A 14262-nucleotide genomic window follows, 5' to 3' on the forward strand; every position below is an offset into this window, starting at 1 on the left:
GTAAGGATGGAAAGAAACCTCTTTTGCAAGCAGACAGAAGACATAAGGGACTTATCTACCTGCTGCCTTCACAAACACACCTGCTGGCGCTGCCCTATGGGACTGCCAAGAGACAGTTTAAAACCAAAACACACAAGAAGTTGGAAGATGTATGGAATATAAAAAAACTGTGCATAACTAATTGTGGATGGGTTGGTAGTATTTCACCTGGTAAGGGAATAGGTAAGGACAGAAAGAGCTGTAGGGTAATAGAAATTATCCCTTTGAAGAGAAGTGCTGATAAAAGGTTTCTCTCAGTGCCGTTGTTGACATTGTCAACTTAATCATATTAGAATATTTCTTTAATAAAATGTGGATATTAATTTAGATGGTATGACTGTATTTTGGAAATGGCTATAAACAAACAGGCGAATGAGAATCCCATTTCCTCCATTAAGTTTCAGTATCACACATGACGGCCTTTCTGCCCATCTGGTACACACACTGCTGGCCTTTAAGGCTACATAAGCCCACTGTGGCAATGTAAGAGAAAGGTGAGCAAAAAGCCTTCACCATTTTAGGATTTTTGAGCTCTCTGAAACAATGTGGTAAATATTCTTGAATGCATATGGATACAGATATGGAATGATTAATATATAGATATTCTGCAGTTAACAGAGTTCATGCTCCATGCTTCATTATTATATTGCTAAAGTATTTGGTTGAATGTTATTGAAACAGTTGATTAGGTGTCATGTACTTATGTAATTATGCTTCTTAACTTTGCAGCCTGAATAAGCATTTTAATATACACACAGTTCAACATACATACAGTCCCTTACAAAGGACTCTCAAAGTACACCCTTTGTTAAAATCATGCTAATTAATTTTTTTTAAGCATCAGTTGCTAAATAGTTTCATTAAATCCTTCTCTGTTCAAGCTGGATGTATTTGACCTTTGATATGACTCCTAACATGATTGAGGATGCAGACCAGAACAGGGTTTTTTATTTAGGGGTTTTAGAATCTCTGATTACATTGTTCAGACTTTAAGGAGGGTAAAACTTAAGTATAGTGATTATGAAGGGACTATAAATATACACCATTTATACTACATTAATAAAGGGACAGAAGTTCAAATTCTGTTGTTTTTATAGGGAATGATTTGATTTAACCAAAACCAGACAAAAATAAGAATCAAGCTATTAAACACATAACTACAACTTATTTCAGTTCAGTGGGAAAAAAACTCCCACACATATAAACCCTTTCCGCTCAAAAAACACCCAAGCCAGCTAAAACAATAGCTGATTTAGAGAGATGTTTCTCATCCATGTCCAGGTTTTTGTTTAGAGTTCAGTGCAGGTCTCAGCTCGTCACGGAAATGGACAGCAATTTTGTGGTGTTATCTTAAAAGAACAAGATGAAGGGATGAGATTTCCACCAAAAGGACAAAAGGACAGCTCAAACCACCAACAGAGATCCTCAGATATATTTTCCTTGCCCCTAGGATGCTGAAATATTTACTTCACGATCAATGTATGGAAAGCTGATGCACAAAGCAAGTCCTGTTACCCGTTGTTGGTAACATGATTGCTGTGGAGAGAAGGATCATAGTTTCAGCTCCCAAGTAATTTTGATCCTTTCGTAAACATTGCTGATAGCCTCATTCATTCATGATTTTGGTATTTTTAAAATTCTCCCTGACAGCATTAATTTTACAAGTTCTTACTGCCTTTTTTCAGATTCTAATTTGCTTCTATGCAGAAGTTACTGGCAAGTATAATTCAGCTGGGCGGATCTGAATCTCTTGTACCAGAGAAAGACAACAGTTTACGTTGACGTCTTTAAAATCTTCCAAATGGCCCCACAGATCTGTTCTGTATACATGTTATTGCTCATAATATGACAGAAAAAGCACTGCAGAGCCACTTGGGTTTTTACTCATCTTTTTTCCTAAGCAATTAACTTCCTGTTTTTATCACAGTACAGTTTCTTTTCCCTGAAATGAATCACTCCAAAAAAGATAAGCAGCATCAGGATTCAAAGCTGCCACTCATGCATACAGCTGTCGTTTTACGAAAGTGTATGAAACTTGCAAGTATTTCTAATAGAAAACACTAAAAGGCAGCTTATTTTTCCTTGTACCATTTTCAGCTCTCTCATTTCAGTTACAGCATCTTGTGGAAGCCTGAGGAAGGCAACGGAGAAAAGAATCCCACTGCCAAAATCTCACAGAGGTTTTTCTACGAATTCTGTTCACATAACCTGGCAGCACCTCAGATTTAGTATCTTTTTCATCTATCCCTAAAATTAGACAAGCACTGAAGTACTAAATAAACTGCATTTTTCAGGTGTCTGAATTGGCTTATCACATCAGAGTAAGCAAGACAAATGCCCTACATTATTAACTGCAGTTAAATGTTAAGGCACTGAAGTTCATTAAACTTAGTGGCACTGAGAACAATTATCATGTCTTTAACTTTAGGCCTAACAGACCCAACATACTGATCAGGGAGTTGGCTGTTGTGCACAGATGCCAACTTTTTCTGAGCACATTTTATGATGCTTATCTTAAAAAGGACATTCCATCATAGCATTTGTATTTCCAAATGAATGTTTGGCATGGACAAGTTTGGACTGACAAATACTTTGCTTCAAACCTTTTGAAGATATTTTAAAAATGACAGTCACAGAAAAGATATGGGAATAAAAAAAGTCTCCAACGTGTACCATGCACAAAAGGCATGCTCTTCTTCAAAGGAATTTTTGCATGCATTATATTTTTTTGGTGTGGTTGTTTAGTATTTATTTTATTATCTGATTTTTTTAAAAAATACTACTTCTAATTGAGTAAAACTGTCAAGCATGTATGCTTAGAATCAGGCTCCTAAATCAGTAGAGCAGTATTTAATTGAAAATAATGGCATACGTTAATTTTTGAACCTGTAGGGGTATTCACAGCTAACTTCAAATCAGTCAAACATCACAGACAGTAACAGTTGTTTCTACCTGCTTGTGGGGAAAATAGCATATGTTGTCAAATCTGATTTAATTAAAAGGTCTATGCAATAAAAACCAGCATGATGCATCACACTTTTGTTCAGGATACTTTATTTGCAAAGACATGAGGATTCTGATTGATCACATTTGTAAATTATTTTAGTAAAGAAACTACTTCAGATTTTCCTTAGAAATGTTTCCTTCTTGGGAATTTTTTAACTAATGTACTTTCCAAATGGATAATTTGATTTTTCTTAATTTGAAACCCTCTATGTACAATAGAAATAACTGCATATTATTAAAATAAACAGCTTTTCCAAATAAAAACTTTCTTTTCAGTCAAAACCATCTTTCTCCTGCATTTTGTGAAAGTTTTAAAATGTTTATATTGTTCAACTCAAAGTCCGCTCTCTGGCACATCTCTATGGCTGAAAGCAATTTACAGAATATTCTGCCAGAAACTGAGATCAGCCAACTGTATTTGCCAGAATCAACATCTAAGCAGCTTCGCTGTTTGCCAAAAAGAGGGGTAAACTGTCCTTAACAGTTTCTGGAGATGTAAATGAAACATAATGAGAAATAAACGGACCACAAATGCACCCAATTTCCCACCTCTGCTGAAAAGGAGAGGGCAGTAGACAGTCTATGTGAGGAAATTTTCTAGGACTTTATTCCAACAAGACTGACCCAGCCAGAAGATAACGGGCACTGGAGAGCATTATATATTATATGTTCTTGTTTTCATTCATGGGAAGACAGCTCCAGAAACTGCAACCTAAGTTATTCCTGTCAGAAAGCCACAAGCTATGTAGAGGAAGGGAACCATCTTACTGCTGAGCATAAAACAGACTTTCAAACACATTTGGTGGTCCTTATGTTAACATACAGCTGAGTGCCACTCCACAGTAACATGAAAAACATCAGGCTGCCATAGGTTGCCAATACATGATCTGATATTGTGCATTTATCCCTGAGGCTCTAGATTCACTTCTTTTACTAAATAAAACAGTGGACATCTGTTTCTGACAGCACCAGTAAAAAAGTAATTCCATTGATCTTTGTATTTGGGAGGAAAAAAATCCATCTAGAAGACTAAATGCAATGCAACTGTTACTACCTTAAGAAGTCCTGATATGAGAAATGGATGCATTCTACTCCTGGGGGCAGTGAATCCAGTTAAGTATCAATTTTGATTACAGCTCTCTCAGAGAAAGTTCAGATTGTTGGACAGGCTTTAGGAAAGAAAGAATTTAGACAAGTTTATCATGTCACAGAATTGCAGAATGGCTGAGGTTGGAAGGGAACTCTGGAGGTCAACATGCCCGACCCCCTTCTCAAGCAGGGCCACCCACAGGCAGTTGCACAGGACTGTGTCCAGGTGGCTTTTGAATATCTTCAAGGATGGAGACTCCACAGACTCCTTGGGCAACCTGTGCCTGTGCTCAGTCACCCTCACACTGAAAAAGTGTTTGCTGATGTTCAGACAGAGCTTCCTGTGTTTCTGTTTGTGTCCATTGCCTCTGGTCCTGTCACTGGGCACCACTGAAAAGAGCCTGGCTCCATACCCTTTGCACTCTCCCTTCAGGTATTTATACACTTGGATGAGATTCCCCTGAGCCTTCTCTTCTCCAGGCTGAACAGTCTCAGCTCTCTCAGCCTTCCCTTACAGGGGCGGTGCTCCAGTTATTTCATTATCTTGGTGGCCCTTTGCTGGACTCTTTCCAGCATGACCATGTCTCTCCTGTACAGAGGAGCCCAGAACTGAACACAGTACTCTAAGTGCAATCTGTGATGATGACATTCCTGTTCATGCCATGAAAATGTCACAGTGATGTCCTCTGTTCTGTGAAAAGAACTTTTTTTTTTTACACTCTATGTCGGTGGATGTATTTTTATGTATGTATTCCATTTCCACTTTGCTTGGGAAAGACATTAATTAGAAGTACAAAAATGAAGGGGAAATGGACTCCATCCATTACACCAAGAATGACGGATTTTAAAAGCATCTTTTTATAAAGTGATTGATGCATGGCCATGTTCCAACAAAGGTAATTTCCACAATACTTAACAACATAATCTGTATAATTATTAGAGACAAATGTAAAAATCTAAACCAGTTCAGTTTAAAACAAAGTTGTGAACCCATTATGTTTTCAAGTCGTTGTCTGCCTCCAGAAAACAGCTGTAAATGAAGCAACTATGAGACTGGAGTATTCTGATGCAACTATTTTGGGAACTCAGGATGAAGTCTTTGGGGTTTTCTTCTTTACATGGAAAAACAGGTACCATGAAATTTAAAGGAAAACAAAAACCAAACATTGTCTTGAGCAACAGAGAAAAGACTTAAACAAATCTTTTCCTCTTGGATCTGCTACAAATTCCTTTTCCTTATATTAAAGGTCACTCAAAAACTGAACAGAAGGAAATAGGTTTTGGTAGCCTAAAACCTTTTCTAACTGTTTAATCATTAAATGCTACAATATAAAGTATGTATTTCAGTTCAAAGAATTCTTTTGAAAATCTATGCTCTGCTTAGTTTTTGTGATTATCAATCTACTGAAAATTATCATAAGGACTACAGATTTGATCCAATGAAGACTTCTTTGTGGAAAATCCTAAAAAAAGATAATTTAAAAACATCACAAATTTGGAAAATTACTTACCTGAAAAACATGTTAATTGTTAATGGATTCTAACTGAGTATGAATATTACAATGGAATTTTTTTTCTATGTCTCCTATTATAAAACTAAGAAGGAATTATTCTTAAACTCTACTAGTGTAAAAAACCCACGTTCTGGCCTGAACAACAGTTGCAAATGAAAGCTGAATTTAGATCTTGTTAAACAACATAAAAAGAAAAATTCACTATCAGTATATTTATTTTTCTTCAACTCATGGGGACAAGCTGAGAGACATTAAGTTGCTGTTTTAGCTTTAAATTCAATTCAGTGTCTTAAATGTACACAAACCAAAATTATAGCTTCTTGTTGACTAACCAGAAAACACAGCTTTTCTTTAGGCGACATTAAAGCATGTGGAACAAGAATTAAACCCTCTTTTTCAGTGGACAAAAAATGAACACAGTTGTGCAAAGTTGTGTATTTCCTTATAACATTTGAAATATAATCAAAAATCAAAATAAAAAATGCTGATATGTTCAGATTAAACTTCTGCACACAATTACCTCTGAACACCTGAAGAAAAGCTGCAATTACAATTCCTATTTATTGAAATCAGTAGGAAGTTATATGAGCATACATTTGTGAAAATGGAATGGAGGAAACCACTATGCCTTCACCTTACAAAAATACAACTCTTTCCATCTACTCTGTAGCTGGTTACTAATCAGCAGAAAGACAATGGGAAATGTGTATAGAAAATAAAGAAAAATCATCCAGCTCCATGGCATATGAGGTTTACCAAAGTAGCGCTCCTAAAATATCTTCGATTGGATGAGAATTTCTTTGGAACACATCGAAGAGCTGATTTTCTTGGATGAAAACAATCTGTTTCAATAATAGTATCTTGTGGCCAAATGGAAGGTCAGGACTGTGCAAGAAATAGAACTGTGACTGCAGACTACAGATGCTACAGACACTGGGAAACCTCTCATGTATTAAGGAATTTCAAGGACAACAGATGGACATGTTTGGATCTGCTGAGCATTCGTGCTCCCCACTGAACTGTTTATTGACTTCAGGACTACACCAAAAGTCTTACAAACCAAATACACTTACTAAACTTCTCTCCCTTTCCCAGCGGCAACAGGCGCCTTCACAGTTTCATTTCAGGTAAGATTATGGGATGGAAGCCATAATGGAGATGTTACTCAACAGAAACAGTTTAAATGGCTTATTTCTGCTCTTGCCGTTAACGTGTGCTTAGGGAAACATTTTCAAGTGCAAGTGCTTCATGAGTGAGAGAAATTATTTGCTTTAACAAGTAATGCAGTGTGACATTAAAACAGCTTAAAAAGTTAAAAGTACTCACCGATTCTTTTCTGCTCATAGTTTTGCTTTGGGAACGGGAGCGGGAGATTGTACTGAAAAAGGAATCCTTTTTTGATGCAGACAAAGGGGGAGATCCTGTAAATTCACGTCCTCCAGGCAAGCTCTCTATGCTTGGGGATGAGCTGATGTTTTTTGAACTTTGGCCTGTAAAACAAGTATACATTAACAAAAAATCTAATCAACGGGCAGTTTCTTTTTCTTCTAAGTATTTCCCTGCCTTAATTGACGTTCATTGAGATTCACAGATAGCTCAACATAGAATGAAATGTTGAAGTGTGGCAGCATGCACTGTGAGATTGAAGGACTCTTCTGACATACATGGAACTTAATTTTTGTACAAGACAAAAATACAGAATCTTAGTGTATATATAGATATATATACAAACATACTATATATAGTATGTGTGTGTATATATATATATAAATACTATCTCAGCATGTATACTCTATTACGTCCACATACTGAGGATCTTCTCTGTGCAGCATAATGAACAGAACTACAATCTCCTAATACTACTAATCAAAAAATGTGATGTCATCCACAGTATAAAGAAAATCTTTTTTCTCTCAACAAATGAACTACAAAACTCAGCAAAGAAAGCTAAGAACAAGAATGCCAGATTCCAAGAATGGGTTGGACAATGAACATCTAGATGGCAATATCTGTTTTCTTAAAACAGGAAAAACTAAGTGAAGTTTGGGAAAGAATGTAAGTTCTCATGCTTCAAATTTTAAGGCCATCTCCACCTAACAAGCATTTTGCTGATGTCTACTTAATAGTTACCTATTGCAGTTTCATGGAGCTTTTCTAAAGAATCTAGTGTCGTTCAGTGTCTTGGTGAAGACAGCTGAGTAGATGCCTGGGCTGTTTCACCATGACACTGTATGTAGTCTGACAGTCTTTGATAAGGAGCATTTCTTCCAGTCGAGGCCCACAAACTGTTTTGAAATACTTAACTTAAAAACTTATTTTCATTCACTCCAGAAGAAAAAAACCAAATCATATGTCAGTTTACATTAACTTTCAATACGAAAATATTGCATTAGGACAGATGCTAATTTTAAAAAACCTTGCAGTTAGGTTTTAATCAACCTAGTGTGACACAATGCAATTTTAGAATTTTCTGAAACCAAACTAAAATAGCATGTAAATCTACAGCTGTAGAATTCTTCCCTTTTCTTGTTTTGTTGTCTATTCTGATGAGTCTGTTTATGATCTCCATTTCTCCTTTCCTTTTTTTTCTGTGTGTACTTTTCATGCTACCTTCTATAGCACCAAGAAGGACCCACTGAAGTTAAATAATTCAGATGTCACGAGCACAGCTTCATCTCCTTTGCAAGGCTGTGATTGAACTCAAAACCATCTCCCTCGCTGATGTCAGTGGTTCATCTTTCTTTGCTCTGAGCTGCTCCAACCGTCTATGCCAGTTTTACTCTCAGATATGGTGCATATTTGTGCACAGACCTTGCAATGTATTCAGTGTTTTGTCATAGTGGAGGCACTACAATTCTGAAAACACAAAACTAACTCCTTTTCTGAAAGGGGTTAGTCTCCCCTTCATCATGCACTGCTGTCTTCTCCCATGATACAGGTTTCTAGAGAAATAAAACTAAAAGACAAAGAAATTAAAGAAAATAGAGACAGAAAAGGCTGCAAAAAGCACAGAAGGAAATTCAGATACTAATTTAGATACAAAAGGAGGCCAGCTTTGGTGGGATCAAACATTTTAAACAAAAGGAAAAAACCAGTAAAACCTACTAATACAGAAACTTCTTAATTCATTTAATATCCAGAATGGTAACTGTCATCAAAGTGGTATGGAAGTCAGTGGTTCCATGCTTGGCCACCTGCTGGGTGGAAACAAAGCCCAAGCCAAAATCTCCAGAGTGTTTGACCTGCGCAGCATAGATTGCACAGCCACATGAAACCAGCAATTCACATTTGCTTAAGGGGATAAAAATAGATCTATCTAAAATGTCCTCTTAGCAAGAAGACTAATACATGCGAAGAGAATGAACTAGCAAAGAACAAAACATCACATGTGACAAAATAGACCAAAAAGGACAAAACCCAAGAAAGGATCCAGGTTTAATATTCTCAATGTTTTCTGGAAGAAAATTGGCATATAAACTGCTTCCCACCTTCTCATTCATTCTCTGCTGCCTCATTTTGCTCATCTCTTCCATGACCTTCCTACATTTTACATCCTGCTTCTCATACTCCTGTGGACCTTGCTCTGTCTGCCTCCTCCTCTTCCTTAAACCCCTCCACATTGCCTCTTCGGCTTCTGCAACGCCCTTATTCCAACTTTCTCCTTTATATAATATTTCCTTTCCACCAACTTCATTCAACTGCATTTTTCTGTTTCTTCCCAGTCCCCCTCTAGTCACTCACCACCTACTACTTAGTCTGAACAGAGTCCTAAAAGTGCAGGAGACGGAGGCTGTAGATCTCACTTGACTTTTGCCTTCACATTTTATAAAGAAATGGGATATACATTAATCAGGCAAACATGAATCTCCAATTCTGTAAATAATTCTAGAGGTGGAAAAGGAGAAAACACTGCATGGCGAACAGCAGAAATAATTAAGTCACAAGGAAGTTTTTAGATTTCTAATTTTAGGATAAATTCATGTCACTTGGCAACATCATTATCCTTACAGTTGCCTTTATGTAAGAAGATGACTTCTCATGCATTTCATAGTGGCAATTTACAATGAAAGTGTGGCTTTACAGTAGCTAAAACCTAAAATAGCTTTGGAACATGTGAAATTCCATATTTTAGCAAATAAACCATTTATAAAAGAAATCCATGTAGCTAAGTCAGAGTAGCCAAATTAAATGCTAAACATATAAAAATCTATTTGGTGGACAGACCAAAGCTGTCTTTCCCATCCTAGTAATAAGAAGATAACTTCCACATAGGATCAAGATTAAAAAAAAAATCTTAAACAACGAGCAATGTATGTTTTTCATATACTTCTTGACTGCATGACCTGCGCTTAACCCAATTCACCTGCAAATAAGCAGATTACGTGGTAAAATTTTGTAGATAACTTTGAGAGTGGAACACTTTACATATATTTGAGGAATGCATGCACAGGAAATAATACAGCTTGGTAAAATGATGGAAAAATTATTTGTAAGGAATTTTTTCCCCTATATTCTGTCTTTCAGCTCTAAGAAAAAAAGTCCAAAATATAATAGACAATTGTAAAGAAGGAGAACTATCCTTATGGCCACCACTTCGCTTAGTAAACAGCTACACTTCAAAAGATGGATCAAAGATTAGAGAAATGGAATATGCAACTGTTTGCATAACCAAACAAGAGAAGAAAATCGCTGGGATTTTGTGGACAAAACAATACAACTGTCCTAAAAGGGAATTTGCTCAAATAACACCAAGAGCTTAGACTAATCTGGTTCTTATGGACTAAAAGTATAATAAAGATGAAAAATAACAGTGATACAAGATGTAATGACACTAAGATAAAGAAGCAGTAAAACAGAAGTGATAAAAGTATTATTTCTGTGTGTTTTATATACAGGTAAGAAGAAAGCTTAGGATGCACCTGATCCTTCTGCATGAGTGAGGAAATCTGAGAAAATTCTCATCAGGAAGCACTAAATTTTTTTCTGACTATAACCCTGTGAACAGCACTGTGACATGGATTATCTGGGGATGTGACGAAGAATTAAGCAAGACAGAAAGACCAGCACTTATGAGTAATTACAATGTGTTGCAAGTCATAAAGCAAAGTTCTTGGACTGTAATAGGCTTTTCCAGTTTTCAGAGGACTCATAATTTTAAAAACTGTAAATAAGAAAGCCGAAAGACAAGTCACACCAATCACACTTGTTTTCCCTAATATAGCAAAAAAGCCACCTATCATTTTCCCAGCACAGAAGTTTAGTGGAGCTGCTGCACAACAGTTAACTGAACTCACCATGATGCTTTGGAAGTCTTTCAGATGTATTATTTGTGAGGCATTAGTAACCCTCATAGAACTTTGCAAATAACACTGTAGCACCAATGCAGAGATTTCAGGTTCTTGGAAGGATTACACAAAATGCCATATGTATCTTCCCTGTTGTGTGTCTTAGTGATTCTGCATATTTCTTAAAAAACAGAGTGGTACATTCTCCTTACTCAATAGCTTAACAAGAAGGTCATTTGAGAGAGTTTTTAATTTTGGATTATTCCTCAGGGGAAAAAAAAAAGCAAAACAAACAAAAAAGAACAAAATTCCTACCTTCCATAGAGAAACAAAATGTATAAAGTGACACAATAAACTACAAACTAAGCAAACTCATCTCCTTCTTCTTTAGCAGCTTAATCAGCAACCTGAGAACATCACCGAATCAAAACTTTCATTTTTCTCTGCTCATTCTATCAATCTCAGATAAATACATTTTGCGTCCTTAAATAAGATTAGAGAAATCTAATCTGTGACCATCTAAGCATATACCAGAAGGTCCTAAAGCCTATATGAAACAGGCTGAAGAAATTCCAAGCATGGAAATCAATTGCTTATGAGGCACAAAGAACAAATACCTAAGGATCCCTGATGTAAGCAGTAGTCAGAACACATTACTGCGTAGGATGTCTCAAAAATATATATATATGCACACTAAAATGCATAAATAGTTCACAGTAATGATGCACAGGATTTCATGCACTAAGAATACATCCACTTCTGAGGTAAAAAGGGACAGCGTTACCTCCACTTGCTGGCTTCTAACTGGCTCACTACTTTTCTGTCACTAAAAATACTGGGGCCGACCCCAGGGTTACAAGTGCTCTGACACAAAACCATTTGGAAAATACACGGATGTGGTAGTAGGAAAAGGAGCCTAACTCTTGGTATTGCTGGCAGGGTGGAGACATGCAATGTCCTGCAAAGAAGGAAATTTTAAATGTAATGTGATCAATAATGACTCACAATAAAAGTAAAAGATAATGATGAGAAGAGTGAAGAAGACTTACAGTGAAAGGAAAGCAAGCTGTAGGTCTTACTAAGTTTGTGTTAAGTTATAGGGGAGATAATAATGAACTTTGGGGGTGTCTACTAAAATATAGGAAAAGTCACAGGAAGATAGAAAAACGATGGTTCCTTCTGTGTTTGGCTCCTAGAGAGGAAAAGAACAGCTTTCACAGTTATAAGGAGAGTAAGGACAAAGATACCAAGAAGAACAGAAGTAAGACACTATCTATAATTGAAAACCATTCTGATCTGCTCATCTATTACTCTGTATTTGCCACAGTCAGGATGTAGAGTATTCACATTTGGAAAAAGAATGATGTGAGTTTTATAAAACTTTTAAACTTCAGATAAATTAGCTTCCCTTTTTCTCCTGCACCAAAATTGGAACAAAGGCTTCCAGTACTTTTCAAATTTATTCAAGCCATCTCATCACACAAATCCCTATGCTTATTATTTCAGGCCGAGGCAGGTGAGATCCACTTCGGTCAAGTGCATTAAAGCAGATGTTCAGCTCCAAATACCTGCCTCAAATATAACAACAGGGAAGTAACACGACTAAAAGAGACAACGTGTGAAATGGACAACCAAGCACAAGGAAAACACATATTTATAATGAAGGATGCTGGCGTACAGTGAATGTAACTGAAGGGCCACACACAGCACAGCCAGGGAGTGATGAAAATGAAGCTGGTTTTTTTTTTTCCTCTACACAACAGTGCCACTCGGTGGATGGTCAATGGCAGTGAATGGATACACTACGCGTGGAAAAAACCCGCGGAGGTGGCTGTGGGTAAGGCTGCAGGCACAGCAAGAGCCGCTGTGGCCGCAGCAGCCATACCTGGGAGGGCAGGGGGATGCTGCGCAGGGCCCGGTGGCCCAGCATCGCTGCCTGCACCCGCCTCGCCTGGAAACAAACGACAGCGTTAGAGGGGCTCCCGGACAAACACAATGCGCTGAAGTCAAAGAGATGCAACTTTGGGGTTTTTAGTTCCTGCTTTGAACACCAGCGATATTGTTAGAGCAGGAAAAAACAAATGGGAAGTTTTAATAATCAGGGCATTATATGTGGCATTCAGACACGAGCAAAAAAGCAGTGTTTGTAGGACTGATTATATTAAATTTTGAACTAAAATAAACAATCAAACGCACTTTGTTTCTGTTACTTCACACTGACAATATCATTCTGCTATATTAATATTCTTACTGTTAATAAAAATTCATAATTTCCTAAGAATATGTACATCTATATATTTTTTTAAAAAGGAAAACCAATCATTTGTTATTCAGTGATTTATTCCTTTAATTTTTATTCAGTTCTGCTATGAGTAAGGACAACTTACTTTTCCTTCTGAAAATGCATACTTATTTTTTAAACACAGTTCATAAATAAGTCTAAGAATGGAGATAATTTCTTTAGGGCATATTTGGTGACTGTAGAAATTCTGTTCATGTTACAATAAATACTGTAAAAGTATCAACTCATAAAAACAAGCAGTGGTCTGGAAACTCTTTAAATAGCGGATCACAGTTTTGGCAGAACTTCATCTTCAAACTGGTCCTCTAATATGTCCTTGTGATAAAGTGGCATTCCCATAAAAGCTTTTTGGGTTTCAGTGTGAAAGTGCCCAGAAGGAAACGTAACTGTATCTGGCACTATCAGGGAAGAAGTGAAACAGAAATGGTCTTTTTTCTGGCAACACACTGCCATTTGGTAACCAAAAGAGTAACCAGTTCATGAATACAGTGGAAAACAAAGGGCAACAATTCTGCTTTTTTCCAGACTTTTTCATTATCAATATTTCTGTCTTTCAAGACAACAAACTCAACTGGCAACTCAATGAACTCAAGATCTGAATTTAACCTTTGTGCCAATGAATCCCTTCATTCTGTGGGATCAAAAGAATATTTGAATCCCTTTTCTATTAGCAGTCTACTTTGCATAAATAATTAGTAATGATACCAAATCTTCTTCGGTGCAGAGGACAGGCTGAATGAGATTAATGTATTATTAGGAGGAATTGAATTTCCAACCCCTTGTCTGGCTACTTTGTTCAACTGTGATTTGTGAAGTTGAAGACTCATGTGGAGTTATAGGCTTGCAATTGTTTTTAATATTAGTCCACTGTTTTTCTGTTCACATTATCTAAATGACATGATTTTTTTCTTAAAGAAATTCAGCAAGCACCAAAAATTCAGAGTGAGAAAGTTACAAGTGATTATGTAAATCAACCACCCCTCCTTTAGAGCACAGCACAAGCTACCCCTGGAGGTGGCAGCAGGAA

General features: G+C 36.8%; 1 protein-coding gene across 1 annotated transcript in view; it reads right to left on the reverse strand.

Annotated features, from left to right (window-relative positions):
* Positions 1 to 6974: 6974 nt before the first annotated feature.
* The window catches only part of LOC104547620 (TBC1 domain family member 5-like), a gene marked incomplete at both ends in the record, with an annotated part of 29930 nt that continues 22642 nt past the window's right edge, over positions 6975 to 14262 (reverse strand). Inside the window, one exon of the mRNA XM_010193401.1 lies at positions 6975 to 7138. Coding sequence (XP_010191703.1) covers positions 6975 to 7138 — 164 coding nt within the window. The remainder of the gene's footprint in view (positions 7139 to 14262) is intronic.

The sequence above is a fragment of the Mesitornis unicolor genome, unplaced genomic scaffold, assembly GCF_000695765.1.
Source record: "Mesitornis unicolor isolate BGI_N332 unplaced genomic scaffold, ASM69576v1 scaffold9321, whole genome shotgun sequence".
Classification (NCBI taxonomy): domain Eukaryota; kingdom Metazoa; phylum Chordata; class Aves; order Mesitornithiformes; family Mesitornithidae; genus Mesitornis; species Mesitornis unicolor.